At 40.3% G+C, this 26,760-nt stretch overlaps 1 protein-coding gene and 1 long non-coding RNA gene across 3 annotated transcripts in view; one reads left to right on the plus strand and one right to left on the minus strand.

The window, feature by feature from the left end:
• Nucleotides 1–16,305, plus strand: part of LOC139277220 (uncharacterized) — a 55,543-nt gene extending 39,238 nt beyond the window's left edge. The window contains exons 2-3 of the long non-coding RNA XR_011596051.1: nt 5,652–5,746; nt 16,096–16,305. This is a non-coding gene — a long non-coding RNA (uncharacterized lncRNA). The remainder of the gene's footprint in view (nt 1–5,651; nt 5,747–16,095) is intronic.
• On the minus strand, nt 1–24,263 carry alas1 (aminolevulinate, delta-, synthase 1). 2 transcript variants are annotated; one of them, XM_070895379.1, is made up of 11 exons: nt 24,121–24,263; nt 16,058–16,272; nt 14,885–15,085; nt 14,057–14,203; nt 13,707–13,929; nt 9,594–9,778; nt 8,223–8,402; nt 6,457–6,621; nt 2,956–3,224; nt 2,230–2,392; nt 1–325 (listed from the first exon to the last, which is right to left on the minus strand). In XM_070895379.1, the coding sequence occupies exons 2-11, from the start codon at nt 16,257–16,259 to the stop codon at nt 165–167; spliced, it is 1,896 nt and encodes a 631-aa protein (XP_070751480.1). In that variant the 5' UTR covers nt 16,260–16,272; nt 24,121–24,263; the 3' UTR covers nt 1–164. The 2 variants fall into 2 exon arrangements, with proteins under 2 accessions (XP_070751480.1, XP_070751481.1); XM_070895380.1 differs by lacking the exon at nt 24,121–24,263 and adding an exon at nt 23,634–23,818.
• Between the last annotated feature and the right edge of the window lie 2,497 nt (nt 24,264–26,760).

Genomic DNA, 26,760 nt, shown 5'->3' on the forward strand with positions numbered 1-26,760 from the left:
TATAGTTTTGCTGTTTTTATTAGGTTTTTTGTCTACTATGGAAATAATCTTATATAATTAAATTATATATGTAGTCAAGTTCTGTAAAAACACACATTATATGGTTTGACTTTAAATTCTAATACAAGGACAGCCCAGAATCAAATGGATCTAGGCATTAGGCATTATGCATTCACAGATATCAGGTTGCTCATTCCACTGAAGTAGGATCTTTCCCTCTCACACATGATCTCAAAATGTAGAGGTCTTCTGCAGAAGTTACACTCAGCAGAGGAATGGGACTTCAACTCCAATCCAACATCCTTCCATGTAATCAGCAGTTTTTCTGTTAATAAAACAGGAGGAGGTGATGTATTAAATAGAACACAATTCAGGAGGCAATATTTATTCAATTTCTGCAGTGGTTCTAAGCTGGCTGTTGGAGTTACATTCTGATTCCAAGCAACAACTATCTATGGATTAATTTAGGTTAAAAAAAAATCAATCCATCTAGAAGTAACCATAAATAGTTACTATAAAAACTACTGTAAATATCAAAGAAAGCAATGTATAAAACATGCACCAGATTTTTATGTCACAGTGAGCTATGCATTGTTTTATATACAGTAAATGCTTAGTGTGAAATTTATGCAATCTAAATGTTTACTTTAGGAGCTTAGGGGGAATGAAGCTAAAAATTGTGGGAAATATGTACAATAAAATTATGTAGATTTAATCTATTATTGGTCTAAATCCTAATTTTACATTAGGACAGACAACTAATTCAGACAAAAGGTTATGATAGTTCTTAAGTCCATGCCACTCCGCTCCCAACAAATTAAATAATTGCGGGATCATGTAGGTTTAACTCCTTCTGTACTTAGAAAAACATAGCAGTTACATCACAGAAACAGACCAGACCATTCAGCTGAACTAGTCTGGTTTGGCATTTACACTCTACACGAGCCTCGTTCTAAATCACAATTACTCACCCTATTCCTTCATCTACCTATCCAATCTAATCTTGAATGTTGACAGTTTCTAATTTAACCACTAACCCATGAAACAAATTTCATAGCCGCAAGTTTCTCCCGCCCTCAGTTCCAAATTTGCCCCTTGTTATTGCCCCCTCAACTACTGGTATTAGTCTGCTTCATTCTACCCTGTCCCATCCCTTTATAATTTTAAACACCATTATAAATCGGCCCCATAATCTGTGTTAATCCACTGAAGATAATTTTTCAAGTCTTCCTTTGTATTTTCCATACGTAGCAGCATCCTAAGTGCTGCACCCGCTCTAAAGCCTCAATATCCTTCCTATATAGTATGGAGCCCGATTATTCTCATAGTACTCCGAGGTTTTATGGTTTTACATAAGCTCATTACCTCTTGGCTTTTATGTTCTATACCTAGAGATAAAACCTAGAATTCTATTGGCTTTTTTCACAATGATATCAACCTGTAGTGCTGCCTTTAATGTTCTGTGAACCTATACCTCCAAGTCTCCCTGGTTTTTCACATCATTGAGCCTACTTCCATTCAGAGAATAATTACTGGGTTTTTTTAAATTGCATTACATCACTTACAAAAAATTAATTCTCTGGATGTGGACATTGCTGGCAAGACCATCATTTATTGGCCATGCCTAGTTGCTTTGAGCAGGTGGTCCTTGTTGAACCGCTGGTAGCGGTTTGATACAACGGAATGGCTTGCGAGGCCACAAGATTGTCAACTACATTGTTGTAGGACTAGAGACACATATAGGCCAGACTGGATAAGAACGACAGGGTTCCTTCCCTAAAGGAGTAGGGAATTAGTAAACTCATTGGGTTTTGTGACAATCCAACAGTTTCATTGCCACTTTTATTGATACTCACTTTAAAACAAAAATTGAACTCAAATGGCCATTGGTGGGATTTGAACTCTTGTTCTTTGGGTTACTAGTCCAGGATTACTTGTCCAGTAACAACACGTGCTGACATTGAATTCCAATCTCCTTTGCAGTTTCCTTTGGTCTTTCTAAAGAATTAACTATACCTATTTTGGTATTGTCTGCAAACTTCACCACCACTGCCTCCAAGCTGATTAGTAAATCAGTGAACGGAAGTGGCCCCAGAACTGAACCCCGAGGGACACATTCTGAAAAACTGCCCTCAAACCCGACACTATATTTTCCCTCAATCAATTTTTAAATCCAGTTTGCTATCCTCTTTATATCCCTTTACATCATTTGATGCGAAGTCTACTTACCAACAAAATAATTCATCATTTGAGGGGTGTGATGAGGGGTTGGGGCAATACGCAAGAGCTCCTCACCACGTGCAACAGTGGGGTAGTTGATAGCTTGGACGTAAATGTTGTATTTACTTAGCAGTTCATCACAGATCTGAGTGTTTTTAGCTGCATTTGCGACCTAAAAACAGCATAAATATACATAAAAATCAATGAATGTCTTACTAGAACCTTCAAAACTTTAACTGAGTCACATTGTAAATTGTTATTCTTTCATTCACTCTGGATCAATTTGCAATGGTAAAAGGCGACCGTGACTGCGGTCCTCTTTGGAATCTTTTATTTCCTACTCCAACTCCATTTCCAATTTTCTCCCCTCGTACCATGAATAATTCGCCAGTCAAATGGGGGTGAAGTAACTTGCCCTTGCAGCTCTAACATGCCATGAGCAATTTGGAGAAAATTTTCTTGTGCACCACACCCAAAATGATTGTAAAACAGAAATTGATGGTGTACAAAGTTTATTGCAAAATATGAATAAGGCAATCCTGTAACAACCTAATCATTTTGAACCGGTTAGTCACTTTTTATTTTGCCATGTATAAATGTGACAACAGGAAATATTTAGGAAGTAGTTTTGGCATGGTTGAGTATGGGGGGGGGGGGGCAGAAGGATGAAAGCAGAGCAGGGAAACTTTTGGCACCAAGTAAAAGTATTGTGTATACATGCAGAAGAATACCTACTCTGACTGGGATGATGTGACTGGGACAGTGAACCACAGGGAAACCAGCATCCATAAGTAACTGACGCATGAGCTTAACATTGCGTTGGTGTCTGCGGCGCAGTGCTCGACCTTCTTCACTTTTCAGGACTTGGACAGACTGCAGAGCACCGGACAGTAACATAGGTGGCAGTGAGGTAGTGAAGATGAAGCCAGCAGCATATGACCGCACAGTGTCTATAAGAGATGCAGTACTGGCTACATAGCCTCCAACACAACCAAACGCTTTTCCTGCAACATAAAAACCCCCACAAAATTATTCGCTATGTCATTTAAATAGTATTAATGCATTTCAGAGATTGGACAGCTATTAGCCTAAACACAAGGATGACATCAAGGTTGACAAGAAAAGATCAGCTGTTCAAGGATTAATACAAATAATTTCAATCATTTTTTTTTTATTGAAATTTACTGCCAGATAAATCATGAACATGAAAAAAAAATGCAGAACATTCAAGTTTGATTTCTTTCTATAAATAACACTATTGAGGGCATTTTAAGCTAGTTAAATAAGATGAGAAGGGAAGCACAATTGAATGCCATTCACACACATTTAAGTTGTGCTTTTCAGGCCTGACATAGACCATTTGTTAAACTTGCTTTTAAAACCGATTCAAGTCTTCCTTATAAATATCATGGGCTCACTACCATATTAGTATTCTATGCCAGTTATGCTGAACATTAAATTAATGCCCTCAGGCCATCCCCCTTCTGTACCCTTCAATGGACAGCATCTGGGATAAACACAAGAACAAGTGGCTTCAGCATCCCATTGTTCACCTGGTCACCCCAAAACCACATGCCACTGAAACCATGCTTTTATAGTTAATGACTATAATTTCAACTTAATGAAATGACACTATGAAGCACTGATGCCAAAACAGGAAGGATGCTAATTAGTAAAATAATCTTCAAAAGACATCCCTTTACTGCCAGTGCTGCAGTTAGCATTTGCTGATTGGCCAATTAATAGCTGATTTGTAGACTTTACTATTTGATTTTTTTTTAAGTCTCTAGTAACCATTGATTTACACATTCTGCATTGCCGTCTCCACGTCATAGTTAAGATTTTGATAAGTGCTGCTATTGTCAGGCCTCAGGCAGGCTCAGTAACATGAGCTTTGTTTACACTTCTCTTTGATGCTCAACAGCTTTCTAGGTCATTGCCACATTGTACGCAAGAACTTTGAAGCAGCAGAATAAATCAGTCCATGATCTCGAAAACATTTCACAAGTCTCACAATTCAGACCTCTTATATAAAAAAGTAACTGCAACTCTCAAAATAGCAATAAAAGGGACCACTCGCCTTGTATTCGGCACAACATTCCTATTTTATGCATGTTGTTTGGGGAGGGGAGGGGGGTGGGGGAGGCAGAGAAAAAATATTTAGGCATGAACATGAAGGATTATAACTGCACCAGACCCCATTTCTATCATAGTAATTTTGCAGAATTCAATACCAGTAAAATTATTTGGAAGCAAATTAGTAAATGCACTTGGTTCAACTAGTTAAGGTCAAATGGACCCAACTGCTCAAAGTCAAAAGCAACTCCCAGTGCCGTTATACAGTGAAAGCTGTTCTCTAGGTCACCCCTCATAAATTTAATATGAGGGGTGACCTGGGGTCAGAGAAGAATTTGCTTTGAAAAAGAATGGTGTTAAAACAATGTTAGACTAGTAAAGGTTCGCAAGAGGCTAGATATCGATCAGTAACTCAGTTGTTCCATTTACACGGTTGATACTTGATCGGTTTACATGTAGTGGGGGCCATGAAATCTCCAAACTGGTGCTACATTATCAGAAAACTAAGCAGCAGTATTTATGTAAACAACTTGTTCCATTTTAGAACCATTGCAATATAGTACATCAACTTTTTTTTGTGGGGGGGGGGGGGGGGGGGGAGGGAACTGACCAAGATGTTCACATCACCAATGCTTTAGAACATCCAAGAAACCTCCACCAGAAGAGTTATTTAAAACTAAAAAATGTTAGCCAAAATCCCTCTGAACACACGGATATCTGTGTGCATAATTTAGTAAAAAAAAACTGTAGCTGCATGAGCTTGAGCCATTTTGACAATGTAATAATGTTTTTGCAGTCATTTGGTGTAATTTTGTAAATTCAGTCATGGTACTAATTTACAAGAAATCCATGCTGAGGCACAGCTTTGCGCAGCGGATTGCAACCCAAAAGGTAAACCTGGTGGACAACTAATTTTTTAATAAAACCAGCTCTTCTCAGTCATTGGCCTTAGTGAACCCTGGCAGAGTTTCCTTTGGATTGCAGCCAGATGCCAGAGAGCAGTGCGTCAGGAATCAGTGGAGCAAACACAGTATAAATGAAGCCTCAAACTGATCTCATAACAATGAAAACCTGTAGATGGATCCAACTTTTGAAACTACTCATGGTGAATAAATGCTCACTAGTTTGAGTAGCTTGGCAACGATATTATAACTGGAGTATTAAAAACAGATCACCATCAGATGAGTCTCTATGGTGAAACATAAGGTTCTCGTACCTCAATTAAATTGAATTAGTTATGCCAGATCATGTTGGTTGATTTTTGAAATGCGAGTCTTAGAACTAACAGTTTCTATGCTAACATTGTACTTTTGAACAAAACGTTAAATGTGATTTTGTTGTCTTTTCTGCTTCAGGGAGGATTATATTTGTACACCTTCCCTCATTGCTATTGCAACATCCCTGCACGACTGCCACTTGGGTAAAAATGTGTGTGTTGTGCATTAAAGTGGTGAGTAACTGCAGCTAGTTAGAATCCCCCTCCCCTTGATTTGTGACAACTAACAGCAGAATTATAATAGCTTTAACTATTTGCTTCCCAACAGGCCAAGTGCAAGGCCCACCTTTCTGGGCTGGAATGGATTGTTTTAAAGTTTTTAGCTCACATAATGGGATGCGGAAAGAGATTTTTAAAATTATGGTAATAAGTTACTCCAATGTCAGAAAATCCAATTTTAACTAAAAATATAAAAATTTTAATTCTGCTCTTCTGTTGCCCCTATTGCCCACTCTTACTAAATGCAGTCTTTTAATTGTCCACATTAATTTTATTACCTCTACACCCCACCCCCTGCATAACATAACCTTTACTTCCCCTAAAAGTTTCAAATGCTTTATTTAAAATGTTTTCTTCCTTCTATTTATCTAGTGAAGGCAGCCCCAAACTAGTAACTGATTTGTGGCATCAAGGATTTATAAATTGCTGCTTTATAAAGCTACCTCGGAGACAGACCCCCCAAGGGAGTGAAAAAATATATAACTAAACCAAAGAACTTACAGGCTGATTATAATGGACACTCACAGGTTATTTAAAAATTCATCCTGCTATTTTATTCTTCAGATCAAAATAATCAATTTTGACCTCTTGTGCTCACATGCACTACTGATTGCTTAAAGAATGAATAAAACTCATCTTTTCCTGTAAGCACTTAATGTACTTACCCAGTGTGCCAGATATGATATCCATTTTATGCATGATTCCATCCCGATCTCCTATTCCTCCACCACAAGAGCCATAAAGGCCAACAGCATGGACTTCGTCCACAAAGGTTATAGCACCAAATTCATGTGCTACATCACAGAACTCCTCCAAAGGACAGACTGCACCTAAAAAGGATAGCATATTTGAACAGTTGAGCAATTTGCTTAATTCAGCTTTAAACCACAAGTACAAAAATTCAATGGTGTAATGATCACATACTCTTTAAAAAAAATGGAAAAGGCACATTCTGCTCCTACAACTGCATGTACCCATACATGCCAACCCAGTAAACCAAGTAAAGCAGAGGAATAGTTTCAACATCAACAAAAAAAACATCTAAAAGCTGACAATTCGAGAAGTTACCCAACTTACAAGCCCAGGAAGCAAGCAGGTTGCATAAGCTTTGTGACTTATTGGGTAACCAACCATTTATTTGAAAAACATTTAACTACAAAAATGTCTGAAAGAGGAAATCTAAATGTTGAAGGTTCAAATTTAGTGATTTATTTCTAGCGAAGTTTGGTGTTATGCTCCACTGAAATAATTTTTTTTTTAAAAACATAAAATGATGCATTCGAGATTAATTTTAGGATCCTTTATACTTAATAACTGGTTTTTAATCTCAAATGTCACTCTCACATCCAACCCTCCTGTCCCAATTTAAACCAACTCTATACCCCATCCAACTCTCCACACTTTCAGAAACACACTCCTCCTCCCAACCCTACTGGTTCAGACTGGCAATTCTTCTCCCCCTCCATCTTAGTCCAAACTGGTACTCTTCTTCCACAATCCTCCTTTCAAATTGGCACTCACCCCTCCCCACTGCTTAATACTGGTACTTTCCTTCACCCCCCCCCATCCTTTACGCCCCTCCATTCTTCCCTCAGTGCCAGTCCTATCAAATCCTGCCACTAACAGGCTAGGTTCCACTCCTTCAGCCATGCTCCACAAGTGGAAGAGTTCTCACCCATATACTAGACAGGAATTCTCCTGAGCACAGGAGCTCTGATCTACAGCAAAGGCAAGGATCCTTTCCACCAGCTACAGCACTATGGGGCAGTGCTAAGGAGAGATGGGCCTGTTGGGTTTTTAGCAGCAGACTTGGAATTACGTCGAGGGGTTCGGTCCGCTCGGATTCTTTGGCAGGAAATGCTGAGGGCTTGACTTGTATGTATTATTGGAGCGATGCCAGCAATTCTTGTATAAGAGTACAATTTAAAGAAATTCTAGATGCAGCATAGTCAAGCATTTTTTAAGGAATCACAATGCTTACATTTAACATTTTATGGCATCATGATTAATTTTGTTAGTAACTTTATGAATTGAGATTTTTTTTTAAATAAACAGATTAATGGAGAGTTAATGAAGCGCATGATTGTAACCACAACTCCAAAATGGTAGGTGTACAAATAGTTAGGTAAAGCTTTTTTTTTTCCAAACAAAAATAAGCACTAGATTGTTAGCAGCAAATCAAGTTTTAGTTACATGTAGAGCTTTTAAAAGTGCTTACAATTCACAATATGCTGCATCAGCACTGGCTCATACTGAATCCTTGCAAGCTGAAAAAATCAAGTTAGACCTTAAATCCTACAAGTATCAGTAATGTATTGCTGGGAAACAAGTTTTGCAACTTTAATTTTGAACAATTTGCTACTGTAGATGGTTTAGCAGCATCAGTTCCCCATCAAGTAAAACTACTTTAAATTCCAGTCTGAATGCATACCATCCATTGAATGGACCGTCTCAAAGGCTACAATCTTTGGAGTGGCTGGGTCCGACTTCTTCAACAGCTCCCGTAGATGATTAACATCATTGTGACGGAATATAAACTTGGGAACTCCACTATTCCGTATCCCTTGAATCATGGAGGCATGGTTTCCGGCATCAGAATAGATTTCACATCCTAACCACATTAAAAAAAAGTAAAATAAAAGTCCATGGTTAGCATCTGAAACATTAGAAGGAAATGAACATTGTTGACAAATAATGCCAAAAATTTTAAGATTGCACAATGTGAATTATGCAAGCGAACATCTACAGAAATTATTTTACTTTGGTCATTTAAGATAAGGCCCTATATTATTTGATTATTTCTATCAATATAACCCAATAGTTTCTTACAAATCCCAGAAATGGGAAGGGACATTTTTCCTCCTTACCCACCAGCAGCACATATTTATTTCTCTTGCTGGCATATGGTCAGAGCCAATGGAACCATTCTCCATTACCTTACAAGTTGCCAGTCTTCATGTACAAGCCTATACAGCAAATCATCAGGCTATAGAACCAAAGGGGCATCACAGCAGGAAAGATTGTCATGAATTTTGGAGGTGACAGCATGTTCAAGGATTTGGGAAAAGATTGGAGATGGGGCAGTAGTTTGCAAGGACAGAGGGGCTGAGGTTGGGCGGGGGGGGGGGGGGGGGGGTAGTATTGGTGAGAAACAGAGGATTGGGTATGGTAGAAAATGAAAATGTTTTAAAAAAGGAGGGGGCTGGAACAAGCCGAGATGCTTGAAGGAGAAGGCCCAGGAGTATGGAGAGAAACCAAGGTGCAATTTAATGACACTGCTACTGTGGCAATTTGGCAGGTGGAGGAAAGTATGGCCTAGTGGAGAGGCTTTGATAAGGGGCTGCATGTCCCCAGTAAGGTTCAAAGTGTGAATTTAGGCTCCCCAATGATTCAGTTGGAGAAGACTGCACATATCTGAGCCATACAAACGAGGTGGTGACAGGTTTGACTCCAGTCTGTGCAAAGTTAGATCTGAGCCAGAATTTGTGGGGACTCTACAATTGGCTTCTCATGTCCCTGGGACAATGAGGGGAAAATTCAAACAGGGGTGGTGCTTTTGATTTATATCCAGTGACTCTTGTTGGAAAGTATGCAGATGTCTGAAGAAAGGTGCGTTCAACTCTGATGCCCCACCTCCTACATGAAGAATGATCACTATGGGGAGGTATTGGCAGGTAGCCCCATCCTCTTTTTAAAAAAAAACACACCCTAGCAAGAATCAGCACCTCCAGGAGAGGGGTGTGGAGATATCTGGCTGGAGAGAGTCAATTTGACATAATCTGCAGCAAATAGCAACTCATACCTGGGAGCATTTTGGCCAATGTAAAGAGGGTAGAATCATTTGCCACAAAGCATGACGAAAATAGTAGTGCAGCATCTTTTCCATGGAGATCAGCTAATTCACTCTCTAAATCAACATGATACTTGCTGGTTCCAGAAATATTTCTGGTCCCACCAGCTCCAGCACCATGGCACCGAAGAGTATCCCTAGAAAAAAAAAGAGATGGGAATAATGGAGAATACAACTTTTTTTTTTTTTAAAGTCCATAAACGAGGAAAGAAAATATACCATAACTGAGCATGTACGCTACTAAAAAGCAATGTATTAAAATATTCCCAAATATCATCATTTTGTTCATTTGATGTCTAATCTTTATTTGCCTACATATTTGAAAATGGTAGGGAAGGGGATCCATATACAAACAAGTCATTCTTCCTTCTTTATATACCAACCTTGCTACTAATTTGAGAAAAAAAATCACTTATTTAAAAACCATGGTGCATTTGATTCTTTACACTGGGGCAGACAATAATCAGGGGAATAATGGAGGCATGTGAAAAAGGAACGGCAGTAATCATGGGGGATTTTAACCTACATATCAATTGGTCAAATCAAATCGCATGGGGTAGCCTTGAGGAGGAATTCATAGAATGCATACGGGATTGTTTCTTAGAACAGTATGTGACAGAACCTACAGGGGAGCAAGCTATCTTAGATCTGGTCCTGTGTAATGAGTCAGGAATAATAAACTATCTCCTAGTAAAAGATCCTCTCGGAATGAGTGATCACAGTATGGTTGAATTTGTAATACAGATTGAGGGTGAGGAAGTAGTGTCTCAAACAAGTGTACTATGCTTAAACAAAGGGGACTACAGTGGGACGAGGGCAGAGTTGGCTAAAGTCGACTGGGAAGAGAGACTAAACGGTGGCACAATTGAGGAACAGTGGAGGACTTTTAAGGAGCTCTTTCATAGTGCTCAACAAAAATATATTCGTGAAAAAGGAGGGCGGTAAGAGAAGGGATAACCAAGGAAATAAAGGAGAGTATCAAATTAAAAAGCAATGCGTACAAGGTTAGTAGGAAACTAGAAGATTCGGAAAATTTTAAACGACAGCAAAGAATGACGAAGAAAGCAATAAAGAAAGGAAAGCTAGATTACGAAAGTAAACTTGCGAAAAACATAAAAACAGACAGTAAAAGCTTTTACCGATATATAAAACGGAAAAGAGTGACTAAAGTAAATGTTGGTCCCTTAGAAGATGAGAAGGGGGATTTAATAATGGGAAATGTGGAAATGGCTGAGACCGTAAACAATTATTTTGCTTCGGTCTTCACAGTGGAAGACACAAAAACCATGCCAAAAATTGCTGGTCACGGGAATGTGGGAAGGGAGGACCGTGAGACAATCACTATCACTAGGGGGGTAGTGCTGGACAGGCTAATGGGACTCAAGGTAGACAAGTCCCCTGGTCCTGATGAAATGCATCCCAGGGTAATAAAAGAGATGGCGGAAGTTATAGCAGATGCATTCGTTATAATCTACCAAAATTCTCTGGACTCTGGGGAGGTACCATCGGATTGGAAAGCAGCTAATGTAACGCCTCTGTTTAAAAAAGGGGGCAGACAAAAGGCAGGTAACTATAGGCCGGTTAGTTTAACATCTGCAGTGGGGAAAATGCTTGAAGCTATCATTAAGGAAGAAATAGCAGGACATCTAGATAGGAATAGTGCAATCAAGCAGGCGCAAATGGATTCATGAAGGGGAAATCATGTGTAACTAATTTACTGGAATTCTTTGATATAACGAGCATGGTGGAGAGGTGTAACGATGGATGTGGTGTATTTAGATTTCCAAAAGGCATTCGATAAGGTGCCACACAAAAGGTTACTGCAGAAGATAAAGGTACGCTGAGTCAGAAGAAATGTATTAGCATGGATAGAGAATTGGCTGGCTAACAGAAAGCAGAGAGTCAGGATAAATGGGTCCTTTTCGGGTTGGAAATCGGTGGTTAGTGGTGTGCCACAGGGATCGGTGCTGGGACCACAACTGTTTACAATATACATAGATGACCTGGAAGAAGGGACAGAGTGTAGTGTAACAAAATTTGCAGATGACACAAAGATTAGTGGGAAAGCAGGTTGTGCAGAGGACACAGAGAGGCTGCAAAGAGATTTAGATAGGTTAAGAGGATGGGCTAAGCTTTGGCAGATGGAATACAATGTCGGAAAAAGTGAGGTCATCCACCCTGGAAAAAAAAACAGAGTAAAAGGGACTATTATTTGAATGGGGAGAAATTACAACATGCTGCGGTGCAGAGGGACCTGGGGGTCCTTGTGCATGAATCCCAAAAAGTTAGTTTGCAGGTGCAGCAGGTAATCAGGAAGGCGAATGGAATGTTGGCCTTCATTGCGAGAGGGATGGAGTACAAAAGCAGGGACGTCCTGATGCAACTGTACAGGGTATTGGTGAGGTCGCACCTGGAGTACTGCGTGTAGTTTTGGTCACCTTACTTAAGGAAGGATATACTAGCTTTGGAGGGGGTACAGAGACGATTCACTAGGCTGATTCCGGAGATGAGAGAGTTACCTTATGATGATATTGAGTAGACTGGGTCTTTACTCGTTGGAGTTCAGAAGGATGAGGGGTGATCTTATTGAAACATTCAAAATAATGAAAGGGACAGACAAGATAGAGGCAGAGAGGTTGTTTCCACTGGTCGGGGAGACTAGAACTGGGGGCACAGCCTCAAAATACGGGGGAGCCAATTTAAAACAGAGTTGAGAAGGAATTTCTTCTCCCAGAGGGTTGTGAATCTGTGGAATTCTCTGCCCAAGGAAGCAGTTGAGGCTAGCTCATAGAATATATTCAAATCACAGATAGATAGATTTTTAACCAATGAGGGAATTAAGGGTTATGGGGAGCGGGCGGATAAGTGGAGCTGAGTCCACGGCCAGATCAGCCATGATCTTGTTGAATGGCGGAGCAGGCTCGAGGGGCTAGATGGCCTACTCCTGTTCCTAATTCTTATGTTCTTATGTTCTTATTAAATGTTGGTAAAGTCCAGAACCAGGGGTCACAGTCTAAAGATCAGGGGTAAGCCATTTAGGACCGAGATGAGGAGAAACTTCTTCACCCAGAGAGTGGTGAACCTGTGGAATTCTCTACAACAGAATGTTGTTGAGGTCAATTCACTAAATATATTCAAAAAGGAGTTAGATGTAGTCCTTACTACTAGGGGGATCAAGGGGTATGGAGAGAAAGCAGGAATGGGGTATTAAAGTTGCATGTTCAGCCATGAACTCATTGAATGGCGGTGCAGGCTCAAAGGGCCAAATGACCTTCTCCTGCACCTATTTTCTATGTTTCTATCTACTGCCACTAAACACAAAAAAATATAATGCAACAGACATGGAATGGCTCAAATTCATTAAAAACACTTCAAGAGTGAAACTGATACTTTCTATAAAATAAAAAAACAATTACACAAGAACATAAGAATTAGGAACAGGAGTAGGCCATCTCGCCCCTCGAGCCTGCTCTGCCATTCAACAAGATCATGGCTGATCTGGCCGTGGGACTCAGCTCCACTTACCCGCCCGCTCCCCGTAACCCTTAATTCCCTTATTGGTTAAAAATCTATGTATCTGTGATTTGAATACATTCAATGAGCTAGCCTCAACTGCTTCCTTGGGCAGAGAATTCCAGAGATTCACAACCCTCTGGGAAAAGAAATTCCTTCTCAACTCGGTTTTAAATTGGCTCCCCCGTATTTTGAGGCTGTGCCCTAGTTCTCGTCTCCCCGACCAGTGGAAACAACCTCTCTGCCTCTATCCCTTTCATTATTTTAAATGTTTCTATAAGATCACCCCTCATCCTTCTGAACTCCAACGAGTAAAGACCCAGTCTACTCAATCTATCATCATAATGTAACCCCCTCATCTCCGGAATCAGCCTAGTGAATCGTCTCTGTACCCCCTCCAAAGCTAGTATATCCTTCCTCAAGAAAGGTGACCAAAACTCCAGGTGCGGCCTCACCAATACCCTATACAGTTGCAGCACCTGTACGAGAGAAGTTATGCCATTATGATGCAGGTTGATTTTATTTACAAGATAGTTACATTCATAAACTCACATGATAGACCCCACAACCCGTGGGTGGCGGCTCATTCCAAGGTAATCATTGCTGCACCAAACAAAAACCTCCTTCTTGACGCTCACAGAGTTGGAGTAGTCATCTGCCATGGGAAATACATCAGCACGGCGATTCACAGTTTTGAAAACACGGTAAGTGTGATCTTTTTTCTTTTCATCAATCTTTTTTTCAAAAAATCCATCATATTTGAAGGTTGAAACCGCTGCAAAAGTACAGAAAAGTTTTAAAGCTTCGAAGTAACATGACCATATCGGCTCAAAAAAATAAAATTTGTATGATTTGGTGCTGCTTATTGCATACTTCCATGGTTAATTTGTTGTTGCACTCACATTTTGGCATGTTGTCCTCAATGAGATGAGAAACTAAAGGCTTTTGCTTCACCACACCATGCAGATTCTTCAGTAGGCCTTCTTTCTTCTGCCCATCTGCCTTGTGGATGTTGACACCAGTTGAATTAACAGATGTCGCAGCTAACTCTGCAGAGGATAATCAATATGTTACCTTATTAAAGCACATTCGGTATACATCTCATGCCATAATCTAAACAAATTAATACAAATGTGATTTGAACTATAATGCACAAAAGCCAATTCAATAGCCCTAGGGACAAGGATAGCAGTTATCTTTCAAGCTGCCAATATATGGGTTGGGAGGTTCAATTCTGAAGTGATCAGGTTGTACATAATAGCAGATCTCAAAGAGACAAACTGCTTATTTATCATATCACCTGACTTTGCTGTGCAGAAATTGTCTGCCAGGTTTCATAGAAATTTATTTATGACATAGAAGGCGGCGGCTAGTCGGCCCATAATGTGTGACGGAAAAAGCTACCCAACTTAAACCCACTTTCCAGCTCTTGGTCCGTAGCACTGTGGGTTAATAAAGCAAATTGTGGCAGGGATTCTAACCTATGTCCCCAAAGAGACTGAAACCAAAATCCAGCAGCTTAGACTGCTCGGCCACACTACCATCCCAGTATTTGCAAAACAACAATGACTGCACTTAAAGGTTGTGAAGTACTTTGGAGCATCCTGTTGACATGAATGGCATTATATAAATTCAAGTTTGCTCTTTTTCTTCTAAAATTATCTGACAGCAAACTTTCAAAATTGAAGTACAGCAAAATGAATTTTTGTTAAAAGTCTAGATCAACTTACCTTTTCTCACAGCGTGCATCTGTTGCACATCCTCTGAAAGTTCCACACTGGCTTTTCGGACAACGCTGCTCTTACCATGGCTCATCTCAGCAGCAAGGAATGGACATTTGGAAGCACCAGCTTGTCCAGCATTAAGGATTGGGTGTCCTGAGGGAAGCTGGGAAACTGGGACACTTGGAGTTGAAGCCAAAGTAGTAGGTTCTGTGGTACATTAAAAAAAAAGCAAGGTTCGAAACTAAATCAAAGAGATAAAAAATATATCAATTTATAAAACTTAGAAGAATCTCGAGGCTCAACAAATTAAAAAAAACAGGCTTTCCAACTACACAGATTTGAATCAAATTGTTGAAAGAAATTTAGTGCGATATCAATATTTAAGCAATTACATAAGAACATAAGAATTAGGAACAGGAGTAGGCCATCTAGCCCCTCGAGCCTGCTCCGCCATTCAATAAGATCATGGCTGATCTGGCCGTGGACTCGGCCCCACTTACCCGCCCGCTCCCCGTAACCCTCAATTCCCTTATTGGTTAAAAATCTATCCATCTGTGCAAACCAAATGAAATGCTTTAGGAACTGTGCAGATTATGGATTACAAATATTGTGGTGTTTATAGCAAAACAGATTTAAAACATTAGCCCCAATTAAATGGCTTGCATAGTCTTGATGTTTATATCACCTCCCAATCCCAAGTGCTGCCCAAAATGAACCCAGTTAAAGCAAAAATTGTTTTCACCTCGATTACTGAGCTATAGTAATTCAGTTTGTTGTAGCTATGACTTTTATGACTCAGTCACAAGGTTTGAACTGGAATCACATTGAAGTCTATTATTATAAACGTGTTCATACAGCTGAGTGAGGGGGTACCAAAAAGGTTACACATTGCTTTAGCTGTTATCATTGAGTTACTGAGGGAAGTGGTTAAAGCATTAGTTGCAAGATAATCCAGCTCTATAGTAATCAATTTATTAGCCCATGCTATTCCACAACAGATGTCAATTTTGCCCAACCTCATACACAAAACAGCACATTTTAATGTGATTTTAGACCATTTGGGAACAACTTTGCTTCTTTTTGACTATATTCTGCTAACTGTGTTACTCACTTCCAACTTTTTGGAGTTATGTAGAGCAATTTTAACTATCACAACTTAAAATACAAGAAGCTCCTTACTCTCATTCACTGGTGTGGTTTCTTTGGTCTGTTGACAGTGAGCGGCAGAGGTGGTTACAGTACGCACTACAGGCTTGGCTCCTGCCTTCATCATCATAACAGGGCAGTGTTGCGCATAATAGATCAGGGACTTGCCAGCCTTCAGAAGAAAAGTCTGAGACACACGTGAAAGGAATGGGCAGCGACGAACAACAGCCTCCATTGCAATTCTTAACCTATAAAAGAAATAAAACATTGTTTAGTATGAAGTCTTGTGTGTTCAGTGAAACAAAAGTTAACTGGACAGGAAACACCCATATGGTATTCGATTTATGGAAAAGTCGTCTTGTAATTGCAACACTTCAGTGTTTAATAACACCGACCAAGATGGTTATACTTTACACCTACAAAAGCAAAAAACTGCAGATGCTGGAACCTGAAATAAAAACATAAAATGCTGGAAATCTCAGCGGGTCAGGCAGCACCTGTGGAGAGAAACAGAGTTAACGTTTCAGGTCGATGACCCTTTGTCAGAACTGACGAATGTTCAAAAAGAACAGATTCTTAAAGGAGCACTGAAGGGGGGGGGGGGGGGGGTGGGGAAGATGGAACAAAAGGGAAGGTCTGTGGTAGGGTGGAAGGCAGGAGAGATGAGAGAGACAAAAGGGGCGATGGGCCGTTATTTATGCACAGATGCTGCACAGCAACTTCTGACAAGGGCAGATCCGCAGAAATACAAAAGTTGCTGTACGAGATGCGCGCTCCGCCATTAGCTCCCTGAACATTGCATCTCTCCACCTGGCTCACCATTGAATGGCATGAAGTTGCTGCTTTTGCATGGTAGATACGAACTGAACTCAGCGCAGGAAGTTAAGTCTGCTTCATTCCATTCAAAGTACCCTTTTAACAATGTGATAAGTGTTAATTACTGCTAATCAAACTCTCGGACATTGAAAATTAACTATTACAAGTGTGGAGTCTCATTCCTTCAGGTTTCAATTGTTGTTGGAGATTTTTTTAATTACTTTTCTTTTGTCCCTTTTCTCGCTCAATCCAATTTTTCTTTCATCAATTTTTCCTTCTGGCATTGAATTCACCTACTCTAATTTGTACTTCCTGCTCAGTCCTTGTGCTGTTAATTCTGATTGGTTAAGGAGATACACAGTTGCTTTCCCTGTTCATTCCCACATTCTACCCTACGTAAATTAGAAGTGATCCAAAACTCGGCAGCCCATGTCCTAACTCACACCAAGTCCACTTATCCATCACCCCGTGTGCTCGCTGACCTACATTGGCTTCCGGTTAAGCAATGCCTTGATTTCAAAATTCTCATTTTTAAAATCTCTCTCCATAGCCTCGGCCCTCCTTATCTCTAATCTCCTCCAGCCCCACAACTCCCGAGATGTCTGCGCTCCTCTAATTCTGCCCTCGTGCACCCCCCCATTTTAATTGCTCCACTATTGGCCTTCAACTGCCACGACCACAAGCTCGGAAATTCCCTGCCTAAACCTCTCCGCCTCTTTACCTCCTTCAAGATGCTCCTTAAAAGCTACCTCTTTGACCATCTGCCCTAATATCTTCTTATGTGGCTCGGTGTCAAATCCTGTGAAGTGTCTTAGGATTTTTTACTAGGTTAAAGGTGCTAGTACATAATTGTTATTAATACTGCTAAACGGCAAGTTTGGGACTAATATCAGCAAGCACTTCATACCAAGGTTAATACGTGGAATGGTCTACTGAGCAAGATAGACATGTCATTCAAGAGACAGCTGAGGAGATATACTATTGGTCCCTCCGTTCACTAAAAGTCCAAGTTGCTCTGTTGCCCTCACCACACTTATCTTCTCGCACTGCCAACAAGTAACGGCACAAAAAAAATGTTCCATTGAGGCGCGCAGGAGAAAGTCTAACAAACGGCATACACAGAGATGCCCTGCTCCATCATGTGCAAAGAATCCAGACTTTTATGCATTAATATCTGCTCTTTGGAACAATTTAATAGCGTTTTATAACATATTGCTTTCTACAAGTTGCATTTATAGAAATGTATGTTTTCACTAGCCCATAGATTGAGCTACCTGTAGAGTTAATCAACCCATATTAAAGACACAGAGTATCAAATCTCTCCCACCACCCCCAAACTTTTTTAAAGTCTTGAAACTCTAGTTTCAAACCGATACTACTGAATTTCCTGAAATACAGAACACAAATCTAGCTGCTGTATAAAATGAGAATGGCATACACATCTACAAAACCACTGAAAATGTTTTTTTTTAATATAAATAAAGAGGAAATAAGTAGGTTGCTCAACCCAAAAATTCAAGACAAATGCAAAAACTCTTAAAACTAAACCGTTCTCAAAAGTAAACCCACCTGAACAAAGTGTTCGACTGGTATTTCAGATACTGGTCAGCAAACCCACACCTCAGAAAGTTCATGGTTATTGTACTCTGAATAAGCTCCTCACAACAACAGATGAAATTGTGTAGCTATAAGTGCGGGTACGCAAGCTAGAATCTGAAATGGTGCGAGTAATCGAGCTTCCAAATAAGGCTCCGGAATGGGGCAGCTGGTTCTGACAACCTCATCATCTCTTCATGCATTGAGACAATGGTGCACAGAGAGGTTTTGCAAAGGCTTCTGTTAGAAGAATTAGGCTGCCAGAAATATCCCATCAGTCTCCAAAGCTCAGACTAAAAAAAAAATTATTGGCATACTGCATGATTTAATATGTTGGGAAAACATCAAAGTTTACAACAACTACATGTTTTAAAAATAAAACGATATACATTTCTGCAAATAAAGACAACAGATTTGATCTTACACCATGAGTTGTCAGTTATGTTAGTGGGAAATTTACCAAGCCAAAGAAGTGAAAACAGTCCTTAGCTCCTCTTCGCACCTCCTAGCAACTAGTGCAAAGCAGAATTAAAGGCAGTGTGGGAGCAGATAATCGACCTGCCACCAACAGCTGGCGCGTATCAAGAAATTAAAAGGGAAACGGAGAAGTCTGGCAACTGAGAAAGGGGATATCCTTAACACAAATTATATAATAACCATCAATAGGTCAGTTAATTTACATCAAAACACAGGTCAGTATAACGGAGTCCTATCCAATTTCAATAATGGCAATTCAATTCTTAGTGGGTGGCCTATAGTTACTATTGTAGAAACAGGTACCGGTTGATACTGCACCGAGACTGTCAGCAACAGCAGCAAGGCCGAGCATTAATGGGAAATGCAGTGTTCTTAGTCTGTGCAATGTACAATATATTAAAGCCACCATGTTTCAAAATGCTTTACATTTAATAACTCCTTTCTAAAGGAGTGCCACTTACAATAAACAAGGTTGGATTAAAACCATCAAATCGCAAAAAGAAAGCCATATGAAAACTTACTGATCAGAATAATAGTGGGGTTTAGGTGGTCAAATCAAGAGGCCAGGTTGCAATTTGTATTCCTTGAATATAGAAGATTGAGAGGTGGCCAGATTGAGGCATTTAAAACTGGTAAACGGATTGATACGGGGAAGCTATTTCAAGAATCTCAAGGGGCAGAATCTTAAAATCAGAGCTTGGCCACTCAGGAAGCACCTTGCCACACAAAGGGTAGTTGAAATCTGGAACGCTCTCCCTTTCCTCCCCTACTCAACAAGTTGGATTTATTTTCCCCTCTCACTCTCAGCTTGAAAAAAATTTGCCCCACAAATTGTAGCGAAGTGCAAGTTGATAACGGTGTGGCGAGGTCACATGGGAAATCTGGGGTCTTGATGAACAACGCGACCAATAGTGCATCTCCTTAACCAATTCAATTTGAGATAGAAACGATGGAGAAGGAAATAAGGGCAACTAAAGTAAAATGAGAGAGAGAGAGCGCGAGTGAAAGAAAGATTGGATTAAAAGAGCAAGAGAGAGACAAAAAAAAAAATTAGAAGTTAAAATTTCTTGGAACAATGTAATTGTTGCCGCCGCCATACCCACCTCCCCCCCAGCAAGGTGGAGTGGCATGGCAGAAACAAATCTATTCATTAAAAGGTTCCTTACATTAGGAAATACCAGCCCTAACTTTCTAGTGAGTTTAATTTGTATCTATGACACAAATCCAGTATTTTTCTTGAAACTTATTACGGACGGCAAGATCCCATTCTTGAAGCCAACGGTGGAGCGGCGCAAATCGCCCAGCAATTTGTGGCGATTTGCAACTCACGAGGGATCACTTCCTCCCCACAAATTGCTGGATTTTATTTATAATTTTTTAAAATGATAAACACACGAATAAACGATCAGGAACTGCTGGCTCATCGTATTGCACACATTTGTAAATGGTCTTTTACCAAAGAGCCAAAGTTTGTCAGTTGCCACGATTTGAGTGATTTCACTGATTGCCAGTTCGGTGATTGGGGGAGGGGGGGGGGGGGGGCAGTGACAGTGCAGCCCATGTTGGACCAGTGAATGACAGATCACCACATCAGGATTTCCGCATGTGCCAAATCGCGAAGTTGCGGTCAGTTTCAAAAACGGAATGATGGCAAATGCTGCAAATTCCAGGCCATTATGTTCCACCCAAAGTTGATATGAAAAAGAGTACATACAAAAATTATATAATTATTTCAGGGAGTGTCTAGAAATTCCAACTAGTGCCAAGATTTTGTTTTAAATCAGAAAAGGGTGAAAGGAGAAGGAAAGCAATTTTGTCGACCGAGGAGAGGCTGGCTGGGGAGCGGCCAGAATACAGACGTCTTTTTTCGATGCACTTGGAGGTGGCCAAAGGCGGCGCAGCTCAGGTGAGGGTGCCAGAAAAACAGGTTAGGGAAACTCTAGCCCTATATCCTACTGTACCAACAGATTGAGACTAACTGGAATTTTGAGAAGAAAATAAAGCATCAGTAATAACAATCTCAGACCATTAACCCCATCCCACTAGAGTACCTGTAATAATTATGCATGCTCCTTCCTCCAATCAAGCGGGAGCTTTACTCAGTTATTTAGTTCCTTATTGTGGAGCCCACCCATTTCAGTTCCCTCCTGCCACACTGCTATCATTTAATGTCCAGGGGCACCGATTTACAGTAACGAGCAAGGTCACATACCATTTTATTACATGGCATTCCAGGAGTTTTACTGGTGGTTTAGAAGTCAAATTCCACAAGTCCGGCCATCTCCCAAAAACTAATTTGGTTGCTTCATTTCCTGTAAGCCAGTGTGAACACTCACTTCAGCCAAAAGTTCCATTTAAGATATGATTCTCAAATATATTAGATTCTCTCTTTCTAGTTTCACAGCCACAGTGCGCCTCAGAGGTTTTTTTTAAAATACATGTTAAATGAGGTAGTATCGGACATGGGCTTTATTACGGTTAGTAGTTAGAACAGGTTACCCTCAGAGAGCCACATTTCAAGGCTTGCTATAATAATGGCAGCATGGTCCAGAAAACAACTCTGTTTGATGTAGCCAATGACCAAACAACCTGATCTTCCTTTAGCGAGTTTGTCTGTAAAAGACAAAAAAAAATGCAGTATGACTTGATTCCTGCACTGTGACCCATGGTGTAAATTAGAATCTACCCTGCCCAAGATAATATTGTATTTATCCAAAGAATATAACCATTTCTACTTAATTTGAAAAGTAATAGCTTTCGAAAGCGACTCCCTATTCTAACTACATGTAGAATGTGTTATCATTGTTTTATTAATATACAGCAGGACAGAAATAACAGCAGTAAGTCAACAAGAGTTCAAAAATCTGATGATCTCAATCTCCTCACAGAACCCCTAGGGTCCAGGAATCCCTGTTTGGGAACATGATTTAAAAGGATATATTCAAATGAAAGAATTAATGTCACCAATTTTTAAGCATTTCTGCAGATTAATGCAGGGTTGTCAGTTGTAAACTACTACATAAGCAAGGTCACAACTTTTCTAGATACCGTTTACCAAAAATTACTGCAAAATTAACAAGCTCATTCTCTACAAAAAAATACAAAAAAAGTTAAATAACCTACAGCAAAATTTATCTAAAGTTCAGTTAGACCAGCTACATCACAACGTAACCCTCAAGTTTTAAATGTTAACACAAAAGTGAAAACAAGTTCAGTTTTTCTAAAAGATTGCAGTAAACTTGAGAAATGAGCTGTTCCCAGGAACTTAATACCTGAAAGACTTTCAACAAGTGATATCCTGCTATTGTTTACACTACAGTTGCACAACTTGATTCAAGTCTTTTTAAGCGTCAATCAGTAAGTTCAACAATTGAACATTCTTCTCAGTCACATTACACGTAGGCCCCAACATCTAGATTTTCAGAACTGTTGAAGCATACGCTATTCAGAACATTTATAAAATGTGATCCCTCAATATTATATCAAGCAGGCCACGCATATACCAGAAGAGTGAATGAAGACTTTAAAAAAAAAATACAAGTATTAGAAATTTATACTCCCAGCAGGATTTGTCAAAAACATTCTGTTGCCAGACATCTGGCAAATATGAAGGAGGAGGAAAGAGTCATTTGCCTCTATTTCAATATATTGTGTAATGATGTCAAGTTGGAATATGCACACAAAGAATGTTAACTTCAGACTTTCCACCTAGAGTGGCTTTTTAACATTGTCAACAAAAACTGCAAGAAAAGTTTGTATGAATACATGCAACCTTACAATGTACAGTTGAGATGAAAATAAAATCTGATTAATTCATTTCCTCTTCCACTCAGCCTGTAGAACTGCTTTAGTTGCATCACAGGGCGAGTTCATTTACGTAGAACTGCCTTAGTTAAGTTACATTACAGGGCTGGTCTACTTTTCTTTATATATTGCCTTTATAATATTTATGATGCAGGAAGTACGTTTAAAACTCATGGTTCTCCGCAAAGTTAATCAGTGGCAATAGGTCAAAAGAACATAAATTGTGTTACAAGAGAAACACTGACAGTACGACTAGCTGTAAGACTCAACATGCAACTCATCAATTTTAATCCAATTAACAAGAATTTGAGAGTGGACAGATTTGAATATCTGCAACATTTTCAAGACAGTTTGAAAGTGAAAAGATGATCATTTCACAAGTGAAGCAGTGACTGTTCCAGGAGCAACAATAAACCTTTAAAGCAAAGAAATTCAGCATACCTGAAGGAACTAGTGTTTATTGAAAAAATACTTGTTTCACAGCCAATGTACTTCTCATAACACCTGCATCATTCAACGGATTGCCTTCTCTAAATACGGTTTTAAAAGCATATGCCTGTACCCTCATATCGCTGTAGATAGCAGGCTTTTCATAAACGCAATTATTTCTCCATAAACAAGTATATATTTTAGCTGGGGGTACACACTTTCCAATAAAAGTGCATTCAGATGTATTACCCTTGTATTACATAGTCCCTCCCTGCATTGTGAACCACAGTGTAAAATAGATCAGGTTCCAAACAATATTGTCAAGCTTCTGCGGAGTGAAACATGTCAAGTCGATGACTTTTCACCAGTTCGGATGAAAGGTCACGGAGCTAAAACGTTAACTCTTTCTCTTTACACAGACGCTCCTGACCCTTCACCATTTTCGGATCTCGTATGCATTTGGTTTACTATTTCAACAGAAACTTACACATTTTCTTATTTCAGATTTCCAGCATTCGCAGTATTTTGCTCCCATGACGGGAGAGATCGCCTGCCATCATTACAGGGGTATATCTCCCCATTTGGGGAGGAGGAACAGAACAATGATTTCACTGAACTGTCATTGGTCCGTGACCCAAGTTTAGTTCAGGAATGTTTCTTTAAACTTTGCACAGAGGAAGACGAACAGCGTTTCACCATCTCCGGCACTCCATGATGTGCCAATCCAGAGTCTAGCCCGGTCTGAAGCCTTGCAACAAAAAGGTGGACAGGAGAAAGTAGTGTCAAAGGCTGCACATGAGCGGGTGTGATCGCAGCAGCCTTTCCCCAGCCACACGCATCACAGCTGATGTCACCGAGTAACCGGGGTAACCGGGCCCGGCCGGGCGGGCGCACCAGCCGGGGTCCGAGACAAGGAAGAAGTGACAAAAAAAAAACATTAGAAAAGATCGCCGCCGCGCTGCTCGGTGCCTTACCCGGTAATTAATGCTGCGGATAGTTGGAACGTTTCCCCCGGCGCTGCTGTGAGTATGACGGGGACAGCGCGCTCAGACACAGACACTCTTCTCGTTGCCCTGCACTGAGGACGAACTAGAACGACGCGGCGCGGCGCCGCCAATACCCGCACTCCCGGCCCCCAAACATCGCGAGATTCCACCGGGAGAGCCCCGCCCCATCGTGTCTTCACCCCCCCACACACACACACACAAACAAACTTTCCAAACTCTCTGGAGCCCAAGCGCCCTCCAGTGTATTCTTTCCTGCACTAACTTATTAAAACAAACAAAAAAATACCTGTACTGAGTCACCAACCAAAACACGATTTAAAAGTGGCCCTTTTAAAAGGCACTGGAGAGAAGATTTACAAGAATACCAGCAGAAATGAGAGGCTATACATATCAGGAAAGGATGAACAGGCTGGGGCTCTTTTCTCTTGGGAAAAATTGATGAGGGGTGCCCTAATACACGTCTTCAAAATTATGAAAGAGTAGATACAGCAAGAATGTTTCCACTTGTACATCAATATAAAGATAGTCACCAAGAAGGGAATTCGGAAAAAAATTATTTACCCAAAGAGTGGTGAGAATGTGGAATTCACTACCACAGGGAGTGGTTGAAGGGAATAGTATAGATGCATTTAAGGGGAGCTAGTCATGCATATGAGGTAGAAGGGTATAGAGGGTTATGCTGATCGATTTAGATGAGGAAAGACATGAGGCTCAAGTGGAGCATAGAGGCCAGCGTGGACTAGTTGGGCCAAATGGCCTGTTTTTGTGCTGTATATCTTATGTAATACGTAACTCAAAAGAACTTAATCACAAAACCAAAAGGAAATTTGCAATAAAATCATCACTATTACCCACTGTGCCGTCACTCAGTGGGTAGCACCCTCACCTCTGAGTCAGAAGGTTGTGGGTTCAAGTCTCTCGCCAGGGACTTGAGCACAAAAATCTAGGCAGACACTCCAGTGCAGTACTGAGGGAATGCCACACTGACGGAGGTGCCATCTTTTGTTTGGGACATTAGAGCAGACAGGGCCTGTGTTGCTCAGGTGGATGTAAAGATCCCATTGCACTATTTCTTACAAGAGCAGGGGAGTTATCCCCAGTGTACTTGCCAATATTTATCCTTCAAATCAACATCACAAACAGATATCGGGTCATTATTACATCGGTGTTTGTGGGAGCTTGCTGTGTGAAAAACGGTTGCTGCATTTCCTACATTACTGACTATACGTCAAAAAGTATTTCATTGGCTGTAAAGCCCTTTGGGACGTCTGGTGATTGTGAAAGGCACTTTATAAATGCTAGTCTTTTTCACTATTACACACATCGCACTCTAGTCCATGGGGTGCCCACAGGTCGTGGAAGGCTTCAAGCGTACCAGCGGACACTGCGCGCTCCCACTCCAGGGCTACTTGGGCATGGACAAGACCACGCAAGTGTATTAAAGTAAATCTTCTGCCCCGTGACCCACTTAAACACACATTAGTGACTTAAGGATGATGGCATGGTAAATGTTTGAGAAATAATCCACCTTTCCCTCAAACCCTGTGATATCTCAGCACCTGATCCCAGGAGTAATTCATGAAGGGTGATGAACTTAATCGATTTGCCAACTCAAGTCAACACAAACCTTTACGACTGAGCAGTATAATCCTAATATTTATAGAGCTGAAACAAGTGAGGTTTATCTCAAAGAGGCAGACCAGAAACATGTCCATTTAAACGTTTAAAGCTGTGTACTGGAATGTAATAAGATGCCAAGTTCTTTTTTTTTAAATATAAAAAGTTTGGTACCGGAAGCGGGTGGGGAAACTCCACTCCTAAAGCGTCATCCACTGGCTTCCCATAAAGGGAAGTTGAGGAACAACTTCTGATGCAATGGTAATGAACCAGGAACCTGTGGAGCTACAATATTACAACAGTGATTACGTCAAAATTACTTAATTGCCTGTAAAGTGCATTTAAGGCTGGGAAAGGCAGTAAATAAAAGCAAGCTCTTTCTTTCAAATCCACCAATGTCTAGTCTCCTTGCATTTGTGCGCATGAGTAGCTCAGGAATAGCTTCTCCTACTTTGTCAATCACTCCCTCTGACAACAAATATCCCTTATCTACTTCACATAGGAAACATTGTCATGTCCATTTTTCAGCACTGACTAGTTGTTTCCACCATTTAACTTTACTGGCCATTCAGCACGCAGTAGAATTAGCATTATCTTTGTTGGTTGTTTTCTACTCTTCATTCTTGAAGTTTTGACTCATCTCTTTAATCACCCTTATTGCCAAGTCCCAACTTCCAGGCCCTATGAGAGTGTCTTTACTAGCCTCTAAGTGTTGGATTATCAAGTCAGATCTCATTCTGCTTTTAAACTGAAGCAAAAAAAAGAGAATACTATATTTCTAGTAAAAAATCCAATTTGCTTCTTCAAAGAGTAGGAAGACACACCTAAATGCTAACTTGTTATTCTGAACATAAAAAGAATGAATACAAAAGTCTTCTACAGGCATATAAATAGTAAACAGGTAGTAAGAGGAGGGGTGGGGCCTATTAGTGACCAAAAAGGAGACCTATGCATGGAGGCAGAGAGCATGAGTGAGGTGGTAAATGAGTT

Source organism: Pristiophorus japonicus, chromosome 12, assembly GCF_044704955.1.
Source record: "Pristiophorus japonicus isolate sPriJap1 chromosome 12, sPriJap1.hap1, whole genome shotgun sequence".
In the NCBI taxonomy this organism is placed as follows: domain Eukaryota; kingdom Metazoa; phylum Chordata; class Chondrichthyes; family Pristiophoridae; genus Pristiophorus; species Pristiophorus japonicus.